At 44.9% G+C, this 22,667-nt stretch overlaps 1 protein-coding gene across 2 annotated transcripts in view; it reads left to right on the top strand.

The window, feature by feature from the left end:
• sh3gl2a (SH3 domain containing GRB2 like 2a, endophilin A1) overlaps positions 1 to 21,898 on the top strand; it is a 32,801-nt gene extending 10,903 nt beyond the window's left edge. Inside the window, exons 2-9 of one of the 2 annotated variants that reach the window (XM_042108636.1) lie at positions 12,071 to 12,139; positions 12,724 to 12,796; positions 15,307 to 15,450; positions 15,757 to 15,890; positions 17,320 to 17,478; positions 18,156 to 18,259; positions 18,838 to 18,962; positions 19,150 to 21,898. In XM_042108636.1, the coding sequence (XP_041964570.1) occupies positions 12,071 to 12,139; positions 12,724 to 12,796; positions 15,307 to 15,450; positions 15,757 to 15,890; positions 17,320 to 17,478; positions 18,156 to 18,259; positions 18,838 to 18,962; positions 19,150 to 19,346 (1,005 nt within the window). In that variant the 3' untranslated portion in view covers positions 19,347 to 21,898. Of the gene's footprint in view, positions 1 to 12,070; positions 12,140 to 12,723; positions 12,797 to 15,306; positions 15,451 to 15,756; positions 15,891 to 17,319; positions 17,479 to 18,152; positions 18,260 to 18,837; positions 18,963 to 19,149 lie in introns of both variants that reach the window. The other variant, XM_042108635.1, reaches the window with a different exon arrangement.
• The last annotated feature ends 769 nt before the right edge of the window (positions 21,899 to 22,667 follow it).

Genomic DNA, 22,667 nt, shown 5'->3' with positions numbered 1-22,667 from the left:
AATTCGAAATCACGATGGTTAGAGAATGTTCAACATGTTCAATATCCCTAAAGGAATGCATGTCTTTGCCAAAAATGACAATACAATGTTATATTAATAATGCAAATGAACGGCAAACTCTGAAATATAGCCTAAAATGAGATGTTATTATCATTGAGACAACAGGGGTATACAAAAAATTCCGATTGTAGTTTACAGCAGCCGACTATTTAGGTTGTTTATAACATTGTGGACGACCACCAAGCGTCTTCTGCCCCACGGCTGCGCGCGCGTCTAGTTTTGTTGGTAAACGGGAAAGCCGTGTATAGGGACTATTGAAAAAACACCTCCCTTTAAACACAAACATGCACACAGATGCACACACAGTATGTGGACCCTGAGGAGGTATGGATTAAGACGAGCAGGATTAGGGAAAATCTCATTTAAGTAGACACTACCCCAAATCACTGGCTGAAACGCACCTGTCTGTCTGCCTGCTTGCCTGCCTGCATACGAAATGTGTCTGCTGCAGTGCTGTTGCCCCCTCATCCCTCCTGAGTCTGAGGGGACTCCCAGCAGCCATGCAGGGGAGCAGCTGGGAGGAGAGTGGGGGGACGTGGAAGCTCCAGGCGGCAGTAAGATGGCCCTGTGTTGGTATGGCAACGGTGCGTGCTGCATTTGGAGAGGCTGCAGATGCTCGGCTGGCTGTGTGTGTGTGTGTGTGTGTGTGTGTGTGTGTGTGTGTGTGTGTTCTGAGCAGGCCCACTACATAATTGATGCCCTTCTCCAGTGGCCTCCTCCAGCGGCGCACATCCAGCCAGCTAGTCTTGCACACGCTGGAGTCGAGTGCGTGCAGCAGCTCGGTCTCGCCACACCAAATGAGTTCCCAAGCCCTCGCTGCTGATCTGGTACCGGAGGCTTGGCCACCACTCCAAGATGCGTCCTGAGATGGCCTGGTGCCTAGCCTGCGCTGGTGCCCAGGGCACCGGTCCAGATTCTGTCTGACTGGCCAGAATGATGTGCCTTGAGGAAGCTGTCAGTGTCTTATCAGCACAGCCCATTCATTCAGTAGGAGTGGACCAGATTGGGTCATGGTGCTGATGCTTGGCCCAATGTCTTGACACCCCCCCCCCCCCCCCCCCCCCCGTCTTCTGCGTCTGACCATGCAGTGATGCAGCACACCGTATGAGCAGGCTTGGTTGTCTTCAGTCATTTCATTTGTATTATACTTTTTCACCCTGTTTCTGTACTCCAGCTGTATATCTAGTCTCACAGTACTGACCCTCTTCTCATTTGCTAGTGCTGCTGCAATTCCGAGCTCTGCATGGCCTCATTAAATTCAAGGAAATTTTAATGATTAGACCCAAGTCTAAAAATAACACCCACCCACAATCTCTCTTTCTCTCTCTCTCACTCTCTCACACACACAAATACCTCTTGTGTATTATCTAGTTTCACATGTCCCATTTGTCTGGTGCAGGTGCAGCGTGTCTGATTGAATGTCTGGGGGGTGTACAGTTCCACGCCCCGTGGGGAATTTGTTGTGCTACTGTATCGATCTTTATTCAGGAATCATCTCTGCCTTTCCCCTGAGCTGAATGATATTCTTTACCCACATTTTGATGCATAGGAAACCAAAACACATTAGTCTTATTTTTGTTTGTCCTGTCAGTTCTTTAATGCGCTTTTTGAGGTCTAATCTGTGGTTATTATCTAATGTCGGTGTGTAGCATACTCTGCCAGGATGTCAGCTTTTGATGATGGTTCATATTCATTCCGTAGATTTGCATAATTAGTTTTTGGAAGGCCTGAATTGACACCTAGAAGTTGTACTTTAAGCTCTTTTTCTGAGAGTCATGGTTATCATTCTGCTCTTTGCTTTAAATCTTCATTTCAAATTTCAAATTCCTTTAAACACCTGTGCCTGTGTTCCACAGGTGTTTCACACAGTATTTCACGGCAGATCTACATATTTAAATGTCAGACTGTATGTGACAGCTCCAGGGTGCTTCTCATCTGTCAGGGATTAAACGGAGCGCTCTGTTTAAGATGCAGCACAACACAGGGCAGGATAGGACAGTTGTGTTGGCGCTGGCCCTCTGGTCCTCTTAATGACGAGACGTTCTATGAGGGTTTTTTTTATCAATTTAGGGTCTTGGTTTGGTTCTCAAAGGATATGAGTGTGTGTTGTCTGAGTCTTCTCTTTAAGGCCTTATCCATGTGACCTAGTATTGCCCCCCAGGACGTGATTAGAGCACTAGGGCGAGGTCCTTCCCAACCCTGTGGAGTCCACAGAAAGGACAAGGGAAGTATGACTTTCATAATCACATACAAACAAACACACACACACACACACACACACACACACACAATTATAAAACACTAGGGAAGCTGGTTGCTAGCATCCTGAAGCTAGAAGCTTTCCTAGAACCTTTGCATATGTGGTGACCCTGTTTAACCTCGGACACATTTCTAATCTGGGGGATTCCCAGTAACGGCAATCCTCAATTCCCTATTCCCATCCTACCAAATTTATCAGGACAGTTTTCCACTAGGTTCACATTATTATTACATGTACCTCATCATCACATACCTCACTAAGCGCCTCATGCTTATACATCCTTAGTACATTCATGTGGATCCTTGATTTATTTAGTATCTTTTACTGTCCTTCTGAAGTATCTATCTATCTATCTATCTATCTATCTATCTATCTATCTATCTATCTATCTATCTATCTATCTATCTATCTATCTATCTATCTATCTATCTATCTATCTATCCATCCTTAATCACAAACATATGTTACTATAATTTCCAGTGTTTCAAGGTGTTTATCTGACCTACACCTACAGCAATGACTGTGGAAAATCAAACCTCTTAGTGTTTCTCCACCTTAAGGTGAGATATTTCACCTGAAGTCTACCGCTGTGCACTTTACTGCCACAAAAATGTGTACACTAACTTGCTCAGCTGTGAAGCATAACATAATTAAGTGTGATAACGAGCTGCATTACACGCCTGCATTGTGGCACATAGTGTTGCACAACAGATCAGTGTGTCTCATCAGGGGTCTGTGAGCACTTGCAGACAGTGCTCTACATGCCTGTGGACTGGCACACTGATGAGCCCTACGGGACCCGCAGTCATATGACAGGCGCTCTGTGAATAATGGGGCCTGGTCAGAGGCCCGTCCGAATGATCATTAGATCTCTCCTGCCTCCCTGCTCTCTGTAATTACCATGGCACGGGAAAAAAGCTCTCAGCTAATGCAATTTCGATGTAAATGAATTAGCTCAATGTGGATGTTTAAAGTGCACATTTAGCAATTATTTTTGCACAATCTATCAGCGTGTGGATCTTTAGTTGATGAAATCGGAGCCCAAAGGGTTTGTATATTTATATAAATGTAGAGAGAGATTTACACTAATGCATAGCCATGTCATTCCCCCCGGCCCATTTTCCCGCTCAATGAGCTCTAGGACGTTATTGACTTGAGCCCCCTCACTGAGGTAATACCAGGCCCGGTCTTGCAATGGCCCCCATAGGAATGGGAGATAAACCTTCAGTGACAATAGAGCCGCTTGACTGTCCCTGTGTTAGAAGATGTCGGGGCTCCCACTCCAATCCCTGCCATTATCCGGTTATTTAGAGCTTTTGAAATGGAAATGGCTGCTGGTGAGCCCATCTCTCCGCACCTCTGCTTCCATGAGCCACCATCACCACTGTCACATGAAGCAAAAACAGGCCAAAAGCGGCTCGTACGAGAAGAGGTCTCAAACGTACTCATCAGCCAGCCGATCCTACTGCTGCCACAAGGCTGGCCCAGAACCGTCCTTTACGGAGCTCCCCAGGGACAGCTGACACCTCGACTGCCTGGACAGGGAGGGAACCAAGAGACGGGATGAAAGAGAGAGGGAGAAGAGGTGGAAAAAAACGAGTGAATCTGTTTTGCCGTTCTCACCTGCCGTGTTTCCACTCATCCTGTGTTTTTTTTTCCCTCTTGCTGGGATCAGTCTGTTCCATGTTAATGAGGCGCAGTGCTCAGGGAGATGGAAAAACATGGCGATCAGCATGTAGCGCAGGTCTGACCAGAGCCCTGCTCACCGCAGCCTTATTAATACAGCACACACGTGAGCTGAGATGAGCACACAGGCTGGGACGACACCGCGGCGCACTCTCCCAGCCCTTGCTCTGGTCAGCCATCAGAGGGCCAGCGCTGACGTCCACGTTCAGTCAGCAATGATGAGACTAATCATGTGGTAGATTCTGTGAAGTCATTGGCAGCTGAAACCATTTGGTGCTAATTTGTGTCCTCTGCAGTGCTGTAATCCAATACTGGGTAGAGTCGTTTTGTAACTTTATTTTTATCAAACTGATGTGAAGCAGTTTTTATTTTATAGTGTTATGCTAGCTTATTTGTTGGTAGGCATCCTTGATGTGGTTAATGTGTTAAATAAATGGGAATAAATGGCTTAGTTATCGTATGTTATTGCCTCTATGGTGGATTCACACCATTCATATTCTATCAGGGGTCCGACTCATTGGCCTCTGAAGCCTAGAAGTCTAATGCAGTCCTTGTATAGAATTGTATTGTGACAGTGTATGAAATGACTGGAAAGAGAAAAAAGAGAAAAGAAATGTTAAGAGTGTGTGTGTGTGTGTGTCTGTCTGTGTGTGTGTGTGGTGTGTGTCTGTGTGTGTGGTGTGTACCTTTGCACGCACGCATGCATCATCTCTTTTCTCTTCTGGGAGGAAGAACATAGCAGTGCGTCCCACTGCATCTGGATCTCAGTGTGTCCTCTCTCCTCCAGCACTCTATCTGCCATCTGGTGCTCTTTATCGCTCCCTCCCCCCTCTCTCTCTCCCTCTCTCTCTCTCTCCCTGTCTCTCTCTCTCTCTATCTCTCTCTCTCCTGGCACATGGCTTTGGAGGAATGTGCACACATGCCGGTACAGAGACTCATCCCGTGGTTACATAACAACTATGCAAGGCTTACAAATCAGATCGCCACGGCAGTGACGTAGCAGCTGCCAGTCTCCCTGGGAGACGCCTTGGAAGGGGGGGATGAGTCGCCCTGGGGTCCATCTGAGTGGCTTCGTTGCTTCAGTCTATTTTAAGGTTTGGTTAAAAACGCCCTTCAGAAAAAGTTCTCTCAAGGGCTTTCTCGTGGCCAGAATCAATTTCATGGATAGACAATTCTCCCCCAAGCCACTGATTTGTCTCAGTGCGAGATGTATGATGTAGGTGATGCAAACAGGCCTGAAATGTCATACCCTTGTAAATCTTGGAAAGTGGTGCTACGTTGTGTTCTACCTGTAAGTGCTGGCGAGCTAACCCGATCTGAGGTCTAATCTAATTCTCTCATTTATGTCAATACTGTTTGGGATGACGGTGGAAGTGGCCAGTCCTTGAAGAGTATTTACCTTTTAGCTGTAGAATAATCTGATGGATAGTTTTCAGAATGTACTGTAAAGACAAAGATTAAAGTCATTAACAGAACTTTTGGAGCGTGGAGTCCTTGAGATGCCCTTGTGAGTGTCTGTGGCTGTACCCAGATCAGTGTGCAGCCCTTTTCTGCTGAGTCACTGTGCACACACTCCTGTCCTGCCCGAACGTTTGGCTCTGGACAGAGGGAGGCCTCCCCACGAGCTTGTATCACCCCCATTAACAAAACAGACGGGCAGAGAGGGAGACCGAGCCACAGAGAGACCCGACTTCTGGGCATCCTTATATAAGCACCCCTTTCACACACACACACACCACGCTCGGGCTGTTTGAATTGGAGAGGGTGTGAGCTTAGGTGTGTGTTGGTGTCGGTGTGAGTTTAGGAGGTAATGGGCAGGGCAGGCCACCCTCTCCTCCCACACACAACATCACCTCATCCTCTCAGGTCAAAGGAGGAAGAGCCTGCAGGAAGTCACCCCTCCTTCCCCTCCCCCACCCCCTCTGTGCCCATCCTGTTTATAACCCGCTAATCGCCGCTGTTGTTTTAATCCGTCCGTGTGCGCGCTGAGGAGGGCTCAGGGCGGTATTTAAAGTAGAGCCTGATGTGACCGTCCATGGGATTAGGGCCGTAGGGGGGGGGGGATGGGGGTGCTCTCCACAGCAGCAGTGTCCTCCACGTGTTCCCACGCTCCGTGTCCCCTCACATTGGGCCGCATGTGATGCACTTCCGCCCTGGGCCTTGCCCACACACACACACGCCACCCTGCCTCTTCCTTCCTCTCCGTGTCCCTCCCTCTGCCCCTCCACCCAGACCCAGCCCCACACCCCAGACTGTCTGGGCCTACAGCCTGCAGGCTTATGGGACAATGGAGACATGTAGGCAGAGCAACAAGGGAGAGTGTGTGTGTGTGTGTGTGTGTCTGTGTCTGTGTTTATGCATGTGTGAAGGACAGAGGGGAGGATGGATGGTCAAGATAGAGGTCACATCTGTGTGAAGATCTATATTGATTTCTGTCAGCCAGTTCAGATTTAGATTTAGAGAATGAGAAATAGAATGAGAAAGTGAGAGAGAGAAAGGGGGAGAGAATGAAAGAGAGCTCTGACAGACGATCTGCGCCTTCTTCAGAGACAAATCTCTGTGCCTCTCCTTAAACTCCGGAATCTGATTAATATCAGAGCTGCCAAGTCTCACACATTGAGAGTGAGATTCATTCATTTGATTGGCTCCACACGCTCTTAGACCAATCGAATGCGTGAGGGTTGGCAGCTCTGTTAATATGCTCTTCTGGCATGACCAACATCTCATGCACCAAACTATGCTTGGTGTGATGTAATGAGAGACTGTGATGTTTAATCGGCCCTGTATTAAATACCTTAAACTAAAAACTTTAAATCCACAGGACTCTGAGGAGGAAACACTGCTCTCTTGCCCATACTAAGCTCATTAAAAGTCCTGGAAGGTTTCATAGGAAGAGGTGAGCAGAGGAACGCTTCTGTGCTTGATCTGTGACAGGCATCTCTGTCTGGTTGAAGTCATGCATTTCAAAGAAAACCAAGTCGTTGGAAAGGCTGATTGAAAGACAACATTCACACTCTCCCTATTTTCTTCTCACGTGTGTTTGTTGATGATGATGCTTTCAGGAACTGAGGCCCTTAACCGAAACAGGCAGCCATTTTGTGGCTGCATGCGCAAGCTGCTAATTACATGCATGTATTCCCCATAGTTGATCTGCTCTAAGAGGCCTGGGGCCCGCACCCAATGGTGTGGCTCTGATCCAGGAAGTTTGTCTGTCGCTCCATTAGCAGGCTTAAGAGGGTGTCTGGCTCGGGGCAAAGGCCTCCCAGGATTTATCCCTTTTCTCCTAACCTCGGCTTCAGCCTTGCCCGCTGGAGTAATCTGATGGCTTGTATATTTTTGTCCAAGCACCCGGCGAGCAGCTCCTCTCCTCATAACAGCAGGCTGTTTGTTGGTGGCGTGCCCGGTGCTGTCGGGGCCTCCGAGGTAATGTGTGACGTTTTTTTTTTTTTTTAGGAGGAGCGTCGTGTGTGAGGCGTCAGTCGGTGTGGGCTTGTGTGTGTCAGAGTCGTGATGGCTGTCAATCTCTGGGGGGGGGGGGGGGTTGTGTTGTGTGCAGAAGCAGACAATGAGAGGAAGCCAGTACTGGAGGGCTGTAGACTGTGTGTTCTGACATCGTCTCCCTGCAGAGCTTGTGCATTTCACCCCACCCCCACTCGCAGGCTGACACCTTGAAAGGTCATGGGCCAGTGACCGCACTCGTCACAGAGATGAGCCTTAATTAATATTGATCTCCAGCCCAGAGGCAGCAGTATGTCTCCATGGTTTCCAGGATTGAAATTAGATGTTGTTTTCACACGACGACTGTCAGAGGAGGTTTACGAGCCCTTTTGCTGACATCACTTAATCTTGTAGGGGTTGAAAGACCTGCACTTCCTCAGTGAATCTGCAGATGAATTATGAGCTCAATCACTTTTATACCACATAAACTCACCCTAGAGGACAGCCAAGACACACTCTGATACAGGATTACTGTAGAGTGCATAAGTCATCAGGATGAATGCTGATTCAGTGCATTGATATGTAAGGATTAAACCTAATTTTAAAGAAAGGCAATTTCATTAGAACTAGCAGCGACTCGGTATTGTGAAGCTATCTATGTAGCTTGCCTATACGAGTGTATTGTTGTACACAATAGATAAAGATGAATGTTGATTCAGCCCAATAATTGTAACATCTAGAATCTTAAGCATGGCAATAACAGTGTATTTTGGAGTTGTCTGTGTCACCGACTCATACATATGTAAAACTGGGGCGGAGGGAATTGAATAGCATTAACATTTTGCTCTTCTAACCTCCTGTGGTCTCTGACTGCATGAGCAGGTATTGATTAAGGCTGTGTACCTGAGCCTCTCAGAAGACACGCTCTGCCCTGACTAGTGATGATGCACTCTGCTCTCTGCTTTTGTGCTGGGTTTCCTCACAGCTGCTCTATGTGTTTAAAGAAAGCTTCTACCTTCTGCAATGGCCCATAGGGGGCATGAGTCAGTGCAGCGCCGTGTGTGTGTGTGTGTGTGTGTGTGTGTGTGTGTGTGTGTGTGTGTGTGTGTGTGTGTGTGTGTGTGTGTGTGTGTGTGTGTGTGTGTGTGTGTGTGTCTGTCTGTGTGTATACCTTGTGTGTGTTTGTTCTTGTTTTTGGGTGAGGGAAAAATCGTGCGTGTGTGCACCCTTGGTATGATTAATGACGCGCATGCTTGGATCCCCTCATTATGGAAAAAGGCTCCTGTCTTCAGTATTTTGGGTTGAGCTGACGCAAACAGACCTGAATTAGCCCAGGGTCACATGGGGTCAGCTGTGTCCACGACCCTTCCTCTAGCCTCCATGTTTTAGGGCACCAGAGGGCGCAACAGTCCCATCTCTCCTTACCTCCATACAAATAGATCCTAACGCTCATGCACACAGGTTACACAAGGCAACGCACCCGCACTTGCATCATGAAGTATGCATGCAGTGTTATCAAACTCTCGTGTAGCTAAAGAACATTCATTGAATCGATATCAGAGTTTCCAGCTTGCCAACTTTGTGCACTTCACCAGCTGGTCTGAAGGCACTCAGAGCTCGTTGTCATGACAGCCCTCAACTGATACATGCACAGAGTGGGACATTTGATTGGATGTGTTCTGTTTGCCTGTGGTAGCGATGATGAGTGATTTTACAGCAATTACAGCGTAACCCAGCAGTGCCCCATACACTGTCTCCTCCAGTCATGAGCCCCTTATCACTGAGGGTACGCTTGTGTGACTGTGTGTGTGTGTGTGCGTGTGCGTGTGTGCGTGCGTGCGTGCGTGCGTGCGTGCGTGCGTGTGTGTGTGTGTGTGTGCGTGCACTGCACACTCACCAGCCTGGTGGGATGGGAGGATTACATCGCTGTCTCATCACCATGGCTCTGATTCTCACACACCCTTAATCCTGCCAAACATGGATGTTCTCTCTCTCTCTCTTTCTCTCTCTCACTCACTCACTCACTCTCTCTCTTTCTCTTCCTTTCACTGTCTGTGCATGTGTGTGTCCACTTGCATGAATGGAGCAGCATGTGTATGATCTTTGTGAGGTTGAGGTTATCTCACATCAAAGTCCAGAACCATAGTCTCCGTCAAGTAGCATGTTTAGATGTAAAATTCAGATGCACTGCTGACCCATAGGGACCTCTAGATCGCATCCCTCTCTCCCTCTCTTTTCTTCCCTCTCTCCCTCTCTTTTCTTCTCTCTCCCTCTCTTTCTTCCCTCTCTCCCTCTCTTTTCTTCTCTCTCCCTCTCTTTTCTTTGTAGTTGTGTCTGTGGCCAAGCAAAACACCTCCATCTCTCTCTCTCCTCCATGCATGCAGCTTTAATACTGTTTTCTCTCTCTCTGTTTTATTTCCCTTCCACTACCCTGTCTTTCTCTCTCTCTCTCTCTCTTTTTCTCTGTCCCCGTACATCTCTTTCTCTCTGTTCTGTCCTGTTTCTCCTCGCGCTGCGGTGTTGTGCTCCCCGGCCTGAGTGGAGTGCGTGCCTTTGATCATGAGGTTGAGTGGATGGAGAGCCAAACCCAGCAGGAGATCCTTCATACATCTCCGTGCCCAGGTGCCTGTCACCATGGCAACCGGCGCCTTGTAGATGTCTTGGAAGTTTCTCTGTGTGTGTGTGTGTGTGTGTGCCTGTGTGTGTCTGTGTGCGCTATGTGATCTCAAAGAGAATCTGATGACTACTGGCTGTACAAGCTGCAATCGTGCAGCTCTCCCATGACTAATTCATGTGTAAATGTCTGCGTCTGCACACTAAAATGTGCCCTCAGCATGTCGTATCTTTTTGGATATATGTTCTCTGGGTAGTGAGTGTCATTTCTGTGATGATTACACCACGAATCCTCAGTAGAAACAGAAGCATTCTATACCCGCTTAAAAAGGGCTAACAACATTTTACTAGACAGTGAAAATAAGATTTTCAATATAAAACTGGGCTTGTTCTGAACTTGTAACACAGACAGTGAATCTAAGACTGATTTAAAACTGGGCATGTTCTGAAATTGTAGTATATGCTGGTGTGGGGAGTAGCTGCTGGTGTGATGAGTAGCTGCTGGTGTGATGAGTGATGAGTAGCTGCTGGTGTGGGGAGTAGCTGCTGGTGTGATGAGTAGCTGCTGGTGTGATGAGTAGCTGCTGGTGTGTGGGGAGTAGCTGCTGGTGTGGTGAGTAGCTGCTGGTGTGATGAGTAGCTGCTGGTGTGATGAGTAGCTGCTGGTGTGTGGGGAGTAGCTGCTGGTGTGATGAGTAGCTGCTGGTGTGAGGAGTAGCTGCTGGTGTGATGAGTAGCTGCTGGTGTGTGGGGAGTAGCTGCTGGTGTGATGAGTAGCTGCTGGTGTGATGAGTAGCTGCTGGTGTGATGAGTAGCTGCTGGTGTGTGGGGAGTAGCTGCTGGTGTGGGGAGTAGCTGCTGGTGTGGGGAGTAGCTGCTGGTGTGATGAGTAGCTGCTGGTGTGATGAGTAGCTGCTGGTGTGGGGAGTAGCTGCTGGTGTGATGAGTAGCTGCTGGTGTGGGGAGTAGCTGCTGGTGTGATGAGTAGCTGCTGGTGTGGGGAGTAGCTGCTGGTGTGATGAGTAGCTGCTGGTGTGGGGAGTAGCTGCTGGTGTGATGAGTAGCTGCTGGTGTGGGGAGTGGCGGGGAGCTCTGTTGCTGTGATGTTGTCACTGCTGCTCATCCATCAGACAGGCTGACAGGCAGGCAAAGCAGCCTCAGGCTAGAGACTGACTGACAGCCCAGTGCAATGTCACCCCTACGCTTCTGCACACACACACACACACACAGTGAGAGAAAGAGACTTCTAGGTGCATGGGCAGAGGTCAGCACATTGTCCATGTTTCATGTCCTTATCCACTGGCTGCCTATTGTCCTCAAGACCGGGAACAGCGGGACATCTGAGAGCAGCGATAACAGGCACCCTTTTATCATGATTGAGTTTGCAGTGTGTGTGTGTGTGTGTTTTGTGTGTGTGTGTGTCTGTGTGTGTGTGTGTGTGTGTGTGTGTGTGTGTGTGTGTGTGTGTGTGTGTATGTGTGTGTGTGTGTGTGTGTGTGTGTGTATGCACGCCTGGATGGATGGCAGAGGTGGTGCACATACATTGCAGTGTTATTGTCAGGGACTTGAGAGCTCATCCAGGACGATGGCCTGCCATGCAGGTCCTGTTGAATAAGGATAAGATCCAAGGTGACTGCATGTGCGTGCCTGCCAATGTGGCACAGGCTAATGAAACGATATTTTACTCCATAAGCGGGGCACAGGGGGCACAATGCAAGGTCAAGCCGATTTGTCATGCTTTGTGTTGTCACCGTCTTAATTAAGAGTGAATCGAGGTCCCGACCTCCTCTGTGTGTCCCTCGTGGGACACCGTAGACAGTGCAGAGACTCCCTGGGGTGTGTGCGGCTGATCCCTTCATTATCGCCTGCTGCGAGACACACACACACATGTGTGGTATAATTTGTTTGCGCTCTGTGGTGCATTAATATTATTAAATGCCTGGGGCTTGTTTGTTTATTCTTTCATGGCCCTGAAGCCCATTTCATGGTTCATGTTTTTGTTTCCCTCCACAGAAAGTGAGTGAGAAGGTGGGAGGAGCTGAGGGGACCAAGCTTGACTATGATTTTTTGGAAATGGAAAAGGTAAGTGCAGTTCAGTCTTCAGTCACTCTCCTCTCCTTTCCTTTCATGTTCACGGCATTTGAAATGCTTCCCGGAGTGTGAAGTAAGTCTCAGTTCAACCACACAAGGCCATAGAAGTGAATGCTGTTTGCCTGAGAGAACGGTGACAACATCGGGGGGGGGCATGTACTGTAGCCTCTGAGCGAGGTCACCTCCTACACACTAGCACATTGTTGCTCCTCTGTGAGGATGAACAGATACAGAGATACAAAGGTGAAGAGGAGTGAGCCAGCTGTGAAGGGTAGGACAGGAAACTTGTCGGAAGCGTCCATTGATGGCTGTTTGTCCAGCAGCAGTTCCGTACATGCTAGTCCCTATTGCGAGCTAGACATGACCACAGAAGCCATCTCATGCCCCTGGTCACTGCTTCATTGGGCTGTCAGGACTTGGTCAGGGCTCAGTGTGTCTGGTAGACTGATATGGGCTCTGGATGATGGCTACAAGTTCAGGACAAAGTGTCTGTTTTTGCCTTACATTCATTCTCTCCTCCCCTCGTTGCCTGTGTCAATCTTTTTCTCTCTCCCTCTCTCCCTCTCTCTCTGCAGAAAGTGGACACTACCAGCAGGGCGGTGATGGACATCATGACTAAGACCACTGAGTACCTGCAGCCCAACCCAGGTCAGTGCCCCTCCTCCAGCCCAACCCAGGGCAGAGGGACAGAGGAATGCTTGAGATGGCCACGGTCCCTACAGTATGAGCTGATCTGAAAACAGTTCTGAAAATGGCCATTAGCAAATGTGTTGGATATAGCACACTCTGCCAGATGATTGTAAATCTATATTTCTGTTTCCCTACCTTTTCTCTCTGTTTGAGCATTGTCTTTCGAGTCCCATTAAGTGGACAGCTGCATAGCACCGTGCAAAGAAATGATAAGTGGCCCTGTGAATATCTTTTTTTTTTTTATATATTATTGGGATTTTCAAAAGATTATACAGCACAGTATACATGTACAATTTGTGTAGTTGTAATAAGATCAACATAACATAGACATAACATAACATATAGAACTAGAAAAGCATTTCCTGAAGGAAATACAGTGCATGAAAATGCAAAAAATATTATGTAAAATATCATACAGAGAAAAAAACAAATAATGCAGATATAGTTGCAATAGTGTTGCTAGGGTACATATGTTGGTTGTTATGCCAAATTAAGTGGATGCTATGCTGAAGTTGATTGCTATGTTGGTTGCTAGGTTGTAACTGTGGAAGTGGTTGCTAGGCTGTTGCTGGGGTATATGACATGGTTGCTAAGCTGTTGCTAGGGTACTTGAGGTGGTTGCTATATTGGTTGCTAGGTAGATGAGGTTTAATATAGTTGGAATGACTGAACAGTTAAATAGGTGGATAGTTTAAATGGTTAAACTATTTACTAGGTAGATGAGGTTTAATAGAGTTGGAATGACTGAACAGTTAAATAGGTGGATAGTTTAAATGGTTAAATTATTTGCTAGGTAAATGAGGTTTATAGTTGGAATGGCTGAACTAGGTAGATGAGGTTTAATATAGTTGGAATGACTGAACCGTTAAATAGGTGGATAGTTTAAAAGGTTAAATTATTTACTAGGTAGATGATGTTTAATATTGTTGGAATGACTGAACTAGGTAGATGAGGTTTAATATAGTTGGAATGACTGAACAGTTAAATAGGTGGATAGTTTAAAAGGTTAAATTATTTGCTAGGTAGATGATGTTTAATATAGTTGTAATGACTGAACTAGGTAGATGAGGTTTAATGTAGTTGTAATGACTAAAAAGGTGGAAAATAATGTAATGACTGAACTAGGTAGATGAGGTTTAATGTAGTTGTAATGACTAAAAAGGTGTAAAATATCATACAGAGAAAAAAACAAATAATGCAGATATAGTTGCAATAGTGTTGCTAGGGTACATATGTTGGTTGTTATGCCAAATTAAGTGGATGCTATGCTGAAGTTGATTGCTATGTTGGTTGCTAGGTTGTAACTGTGGAAGTGGTTGCTAGGCTGTTGCTGGGGTATATGACATGGTTGCTAAGCTGTTGCTAGGGTACTTGAGGTGGTTGCTATATTGGTTGCTAGGTAGATGAGGTTTAATATAGTTGGAATGACTGAACAGTTAAATAGGTGGATAGTTTAAATGGTTAAACTATTTACTAGGTAGATGAGGTTTAATAGAGTTGGAATGACTGAACAGTTAAATAGGTGGATAGTTTAAATGGTTAAATTATTTGCTAGGTAAATGAGGTTTATAGTTGGAATGGCTGAACTAGGTAGATGAGGTTTAATATAGTTGGAATGACTGAACCGTTAAATAGGTGGATAGTTTAAAAGGTTAAATTATTTACTAGGTAGATGATGTTTAATATTGTTGGAATGACTGAACTAGGTAGATAAGGTTTAATATAGTTGGAATGACTGAACAGTTAAATAGGTGGATAGTTTAAAAGGTTAAATTATTTGCTAGGTAGATGATGTTTAATATAGTTGTAATGACTGAACTAGGTAGATGAGGTTTAATGTAGTTGTAATGACTGAACAGTTAAATAGGTGGATGGTTTAAAAGGTTAAATTATTTGCTAGGTAGATGAGGTTTAATATTGTTGGAATGACTGAACAGTTAAATAGGTGGATAGTTTAAATGGTTAAATTATTTGCTAGGTAGATGAGGTTTAATATAGTTGGAATGACTGAACTAGGTAGATGAGGTTTAATATAGTTGGAATGACTAAAAAGGTGGATAGTTTAAACATTTTCATGCACTGTAATAAAAGTAAGGTCAACATAATGGCCACCCCCACCCCCCTCCCCCAAAGAAAAGGACAATAAATAAAATACAAATAAATAAATAGATAAAAGAGGACAAGACAGAACAAGACTAGGCAAGAAGTACATAGGAGGAGAGTTACTACAGAGACTACTGAAATTTAGCAGTAGGTATGCTTAGAAATGTAGGCATTGAGCAGTAGGCATGCATAGAAATATTTTACATTGCAGGTAGCTGGATTTTATCTCTGACATGAGTGATAAATGGGTTCCATAAATCAAGCCCTGTGAATATCTGATCAAATGTTTGGCCCAGCTCTGTGTTCTCATCTGGGCCTCCTGCACGTCCAGGAGTGGAGGTGTGATGGCTACTCTGTGTTCACAGCGACTCGAGCCAAGATGAGCATGATCAGCTCCATGTCCAAGATCCGAGGCCAGGAGAAGGGCCCAGGCTACACCCAGACTGAGACTCTGCTGGGGGACTCCATGCAGAAGTTTGGCAGGGAGCTCGGCGAGGAATCCAACTTTGGTACTGCTATTGTTATAATACACTCACCACCATTATTCTGTTGGGTCTAGGCATTGGTGTGATGCTTTGAAGACAGCTATTATATGATCATCAGCTGTTGTTTACCACACTGTTATTTTTTAGTATTTTTCTTAGAATCCATTTTGTTAATATACACTGCTGCAATCTCTTTAAGTACAGATGTAGGTATTGTAATTTAATGTTAAAATGACAATGAAATCAATTGTGTCCTGATGCAGAGAGAATGCTTCAGTGTCCCAGCACTCAGCACTGAGTTGTAGTGTTTGTGTGTTTGTGTTTGTGAAGGCCTTGCCCTCCTTGACGTGGGAGAGGCCATGCGTGAACTGGGAGAGGTTAAGGACGCTCTGGACATAGAGGTCAAGCAGAGCTTCATTGACCCTCTGCAGACCCTGCATGACAAAGACCTGAAGGAGATCGCGGTGAGAGATTATGGCTTGGCTGGTCAAAATGGCTGGTACTGGCTCTACAAGCAATGTGTTGATTGGTTGGAATATAGTAGTATGGTTTTGTGTATTGGAATGGAATCCTGTTGCTTCTTTCCTGTTGCTTCTTTCAAGATGGCAGATTATTTGCCTTCATGGATGTCATGAAGCCCCTGATCAGTGCTGTTGTTGAATGGATGATGGTCATTAAGCATACAGAATAGAGCTAAGAAATGAAGGTTATAAAATCTACCATCCATCCAAGAAACAACATTATTGAAGGAAGGAGATCAGATGCATTTGGAGTTTCCATCTTGCAGACGTGCGTCTAAAAGGGACATGATTTACATAATGACTCACCATCACTCAAGCGCCAGGTCAATATTAGAACCTGGAGGCAGAACCGGCTCTCTGCATCGAGTTAATAAAAAGTCATTGAACCCACTAGCCACTCTGTCACTCTGCACTGCTCAGTTAATGCTCATCTCATAACACTGTACCAGAAGAAATCCTCTATTAGACAAGAGACTCCAGATTTTGAAATAGCAGTTTCCAAAATTAACATATGAGACATTCAGCCTGTTCAAAATTGCTCAGTATTATTTTATTATTATTTGTTCAACTTTTCGTTTCTTAATTAAAGATTATTTTAACCTAGGTCACATACTCTCTCTATTTATCTGTTTGTTTTTGCAACTGCTGCTCGTTGGGAGTGAATTCATTGAAGACAATAATTAGGGGCCCTTTTACTGACTATTTTACGAAGCCCTTGCTGTTGTAGTACAGAGAATGGGGTACGGGACTAAATGTAAGCATGTTGGCCTCATTGCATATGTATTTGTAGACGTGTCATTCGGAAGTCTAAGTCTAGTTGAGTCAACATTTCGATGAAATAATCAAACACAAACTGCAGTGTTTCTTGCTAGAAGGACACATGTGCGGCAGCAGACAAAAAAAGGCCAATGTATTCCCCAAACTTCTTAGTGTACACGTATGCTGTCCAAGGCGAACATTTAAAGAACCTGTCAAGCTACCTTATTCTTCTCTAAATGTGTAATTGAAGCAGCAAAGCTATTGCTCATGCTTAACCTTCTGGTGTTCCTCTCTGTGTATTGAGGCATCTACTGCAGGGCTCTCCCACTGCTGCACTGCTGTCTTTAGTGCTCAAATTGCTTTTGCATCATTTCTTAAAGGTTGGAGTAGAACAGAAATTGTACTAGCTCTAAGATTTGACTAAATGAATTGGAACTCCGTTCATCTCCATGAGGTTTGTTGATAGAACGCCACTAAATAACCTCCCCCAATGGCACACCTATGGGGCTAATTTGTCCAGAATTACTCCCTCTCTGCATGATGAATCGGCCCCTAACTCCCCAAACTGCTCTCTGCTCTGTCTGTTCGTCTCCTCCTGTCTTCTCTCCATCAGCACCACCTAAAGAAGCTGGAAGGCCGGCGCCTGGACTTCGACTACAAGAAGAAGCGCCAGGGCAAGGTCACCGACGACGAGATCAAGAGCGCGCTGGAGAAGTTTGACGACACCAAAGAGATTGCCGAGCTGAGCATGTTTAATCTGCTTGAGAGTGATGTAAGAATTATCTGTATCCTGCTCCCCCCTTTGATGTGTTTTCCGTGTTCGGCTCCAAGGAGGGTCATCCCATCCCATCCATCGCATGTCCATTTGTCATGTCCATTTGTCTGTCTCTGTCTGTGTTGGTCATTCTCTCTCTGTTTTTCTCTCACCATCACCCCTCACGGCAGCCCCTGGTAATATTGGCATTTTACATCTCTCCACCCCACTTCAGCCATGGTGTTGTATGACCCTGTCTGTTCTGTCTTCGTCAGCCTCTCCTCAGTCGTTGTCGTCTCTCGTTACCTTGACTATCCCTTTCAATCCATGTCGCTGAACTTACTCCTGTCTCATTTTTAGCGTCTTGATGGGAGACCTGTAAAAAGTCGGCACATTGCAGTATCTCCCCAAAAACATTTGGAGTAGAACGCTCCATAACTTTGTAACAACTATGAGATGGCGTCCTTAACGTCAAAGTCATCAACATAATGCAGAAGTGTTGTCATCTCACCTGCTTGATCCAGAGGACAGTAGCCACTGATTTGACATCTGGTCCATGTGCTAATCTGCTGGCGTCTCAGGGTGGTCACTCAGTGCAGGGTCAGTGTTGGGGTTGAGGAGCCCTCCCAGGGCGTTGCTGTCATGCCGGCTGTATGTAACAGTCGTCCCTGCGCCTCTTGTGTTTGCGCCAGCAGATTGAACAGGTGAGCCAGCTTGCCGCACTGGTGCAGGCCCAGGTGGACTACCATAGACAGTCCACCGAGATCCTGGAGCGACTCTCCAGCAAGATGGATGAAAGGTCAGTGGCACCTCACAGGGTCCAGCAACATTTTTTGCAGCTTCCAAAGGAATGTCTCCAGAATGTGTGTGGACCAAACAGTTAATCATATATTCGTATATATTTTTATATGAAATGTGTGCTGGACATTATGTGTACACATATCACAAATGTCAGTGGACAGTGTGTGAGTTGTAACCATCTTGTATGTATTATATATATATATATATATACTCTTTTGATCCCGTGAGGGAAATTTGGTCTCTGCATTTATCCCAATCCGTGAATTAGTGAAACACACTCAGCACACACACAGTGAGGTGAAGCACACACTAATCCCGGCGCAGTGAGCTGCCTGCAACAACAGCGGCGCTCGGGGAGCAGTGAGGGGTTAGGTGCCTTGCTCAAGGGCACTTCAGCTGTGCCTACTAACTGTGCGCTAACCAGTAGGCCACAGCTGCCCTTTTTTTTTTTTTTTTTTATATTAAGTTTTTTTTTTTTAAGTATATATTTTTTTAAGTATATATATATATATATATATATATATATATATATCCTTTGTCTTGACCATGTGACTTGCTCTTCTGCCTATGCTATAGAATAAGGGAGGCTTCTAACAAGCCTAGGAAAGAGTTTGTGCCCAAGCCACGCACCTCAATGGACTTCACTCCCAGTGAGAATCACAACGGAGGCATCGGTCACAGCGGCCCCTCCAGGTCTCCAGGTGAGGAGAGCAGGGCCTCGTTCTTTAGTCGTGAATAGGCCAGGCTGCTTTCTCCAGCAGTCATGAACTATTAGCCTTCACAAATGAAATGGTGGCCTGATCTACTGTGCATGGTCAGGAGTTCTCTCTTTCCTCTGGGTTTTATGGGTTTTATACTAACCACTCTACTCCTGTCCTTCTGTCCCAGCTCCCATGGATCAGCCTTGCTGTCGGGCCCTGTATGACTTCGACCCAGAAAACGAGGGAGAGCTGGGCTTCAAAGAGGGTGACATCATCACCCTGACCAACAAGATTGACGACAACTGGTACGAGGGCATGGTCCAGGGCCGCTCGGGCTTCTTCCCGGTCAACTACGTGGATGTGCTGGTGGCGCTGCCCCAATAAGCCCTGCCTCGCCACCTCTCGCCTCTCTCCCTGCTGCCCCCCCGCTCCTGCTGACCAAACCATCTCTGGTGACCCCTTCTCCCACAGAAGGAGAAGAGGATGACAAAGACGACAAACAACGCCACCAAATGAAGAAAATAAGAAAAGAACAAAAAAAACAGCTGCCGCAGCAAAGCGTCATGCCATCAAGTGCAAAATAAGGACAAGGTGAAGAGTTTCCGAAGACAAAGTAGTGAGAATGATGTTTTGCTTGCTGTTATATACATGATCATGGAGTCCAGACCATACTAGCTTTCTTTGGACTTTGTTCGTTTGTTTGTTTTGTTTTGTCTTGTCTGGAGGAGGAGGGGGATGAGATTTGGTTGGGTCTCATGAGTTTACCAAATGTCTGCAGTGACCGTCCCTGTCTCTCCCAGCTTTGTTTGGCTTTATTTTGCCTGTTTCTATGGCAACGTCAAAATGGAATTTGCTCTTTCTCTGCACCTTGTGAAACCTACTCTGCTAGTATATAAAATGCAACTAGTTCTGGTCCCAACGCTTACTTGGTTTTACTAACAGTACACTATAGTTTAGGCATGTTTTACTTCACTGGCTTTTTCCAGCTGATTTGGTCAAGCACTGAGCTTAAATAAAGACAATTATAGTTTAGAATGGTAGCCTTCCTCTTGCATGCTTCAGATTCAGGAGGAAACACGCGTACGCGTTTCACACACATTAGTCTCACTGCGTTGTCCATCTGCTTGTGTCTTGTCACTCTCCTCATTCACATTGTATTCACCATCAGACACATTTGAGGTGCGGGAGGTAGACAGTGCTGGACCCAGGCTGGCAGATCAATTGCCTGAGATAAATACATGGCCTCTGGCAGTATGATGCGTTCATGATGTCTCCAAACGGACACTGTTGTAGTCTCATTCCATGCCAACAGTTCATCTGTTTGTCAGATCCAGTAACTATACGATTGGTGATTAAATATCTATAGAAACAAATTCAAGATCATGTGGAGTCTGTTTAAGTGACGTAAGCAAAACTTAACTTGAAACTTACTTTCCTACAAAACATGCAAAATATATGAAAAAAATAAATCAGTGTTCTATCTTAATGATGTCACAATAAGTGTAGAAATGGTATTTGTGTTGTGCTATAACCAGTAGAGAAGATATTGTGTTCCAGAGTCAACATACTGTATTATCTTGAGCTTCTTTGCTGATCCAGGTTTTCTTTCAGATCCCAGATCACTTGTGTAGTTTCCTAGTAGAATCTGCAAAAGAAACCAATTTTTTGTTTGTTTTTTCTCTCACAATAAGCTGATGCCCCGATAGATAAATAGATCGTTTTGATCCTGGCGCATAAATAAAAATGACATCATGTGCCACAGCAAAAGTTTTAAACTTTTTAAACATCAACAGATGACCCACCTCTAAAACTCTCTCATTCTGTCAATGTGTCAGTCAGCTACATCCTGTAAGGGTCAGCACCTCTTCACGCTTTTGGGGTTTGCGCACTGCTATGTTAAAAGAGCATGCAAAATGCTGCAACCATAACACAGTTACATCCTAGGAGCAAATGTGCTGTTAGCATATGAGTATGCTTCATCATCAGATCACTGTGTCTGTGTCAAAGATGACTGAGCTTGCGTTTGTTCTCTACAGATGAATCTCAGTGGCAACCAGGAAGCATTTGACAGATGCAGGAATAACTATATATATATATACAGATCTGGGAAATGCATGTAACTGAGCCAGTAATATCAATCACTTTTGAATAAAAAATGCTACATACAGCATGACCAAGATGTGTGTGTGGGTGAGGTGTCCTTGACTGTGTCACCATGGGGTAAATGTTTATAAATATATACAGTATATTTTATGGGTACATTTTTAATGTGTCAGTGCTTTTTTGTTGTGTTTCATTGTAATTATCACAAATGTGTCTTTGAAAAGGAGAGAATGAAGAGTAAAGGACTAAGGGGTGTGACTGCAAATGCTGAGGTGGAGTAGGCATGCGTTCAACCAACCCAAACAGCCCCCAACTTCAATCCATCATTTTTATTTTCAGTGTTTGGAAAAAAGCACAATGTTTGGCCGAATGTCCTGGGATATAGCTTTCACTGGCTGGGTACTTCCATTTTCTAAAAGAAGCATTAATGTCCATTATTATTTATTCTTTTTTTTTAACAAATTGTATCTTTGCCCTCAATGAGGACAGCTTTACTGTGCTTTGTTTTCCTCTTGTGTGTATGTTAGTCACGCATTTACAGTATTGTATCTTATTTTTGTAACAGTGACAAAAGTACAGTATATGGGTATAGATATAAATGAATAAATATATAAATCTATATACACACACACACACACATACAGATAGACACTCCGTATGTTTAGTAAAATGTTAAAGGAAGGGGTTTGTTGAACTGCAAACATTTGTTGTCTTTGGAATCTTCTTTTTCTTTTTTCTTTTGATTTCCTTCCTGAATTGGGTGACCTGCTTGATGTGTAAAAACAACAAACGTAATTTCGGTGTAACTTAAATAAATACCAAGACACAGTTAATTGCATCCTATTTGCTTTTTTCGGGGGTGTAGGGGTTGTGTTTTGCTCTCGCTCTGTCTTTCGAACAGTGTCATGAAGGCTTCAGCCACTAGATGGTGCAGCTGTGATGTGGTGTGTGTGGTGAGTTCTCCAGGGAGAGGTGATGAGGAGAGGCTACTATCCCAGAGGATCCAGGCTGCTGACACAGCTCCCTTTACCAGGGCACCAGACAGGTGAGACCTTCTGTTTTTACGGGAAGAATTAAGTTTGTTAACGTGCCAAAATGTATCACTAGAATTACATGAAAGAATTAAGATTATTATAGATTATAGATACATTCTTTAGTATTATGACATCCAGAGAAAAAAACCTGAAACATGTACTGCACATTATGCTTATATTTCTTGATGCGATATATTGAATTATACAATACACATCTTACTTAAGTTACCTTTTTTGAGAAAGTGTACAGTTTTTCTCACTGAAAGCAGTAGAATGTACAGCCTTTACTGCCAAAGCAATGAACTAAACCTTATTACAGCTTATTATACAAGGATTATTACTAGGCTGTTAATACTGTATGTTGACAACATAAGAGCTGACCACAAGTCAAACTGTAGCATTTGCTGATTTTCTAAATATTTCTTATTCATCATAAAACATCATAAAAATCATAGAAATGTAGAATAGTATGAATAATAAGACTGGTGTAATATTACATAGTCAGAAAGAAACAAGTACTTCCAACACTTTGCTGCAACATTTGCTGCAAATGCCCAATATAATAAAT

This window comes from Alosa sapidissima, chromosome 1, assembly GCF_018492685.1.
Source record: "Alosa sapidissima isolate fAloSap1 chromosome 1, fAloSap1.pri, whole genome shotgun sequence".
Lineage (NCBI taxonomy): Eukaryota > Metazoa > Chordata > Actinopteri > Clupeiformes > Clupeidae > Alosa > Alosa sapidissima.
The sequence above is the reverse complement of the archived record's forward strand: the minus strand, read 5'-3'. Positions and strand labels throughout refer to the sequence as shown.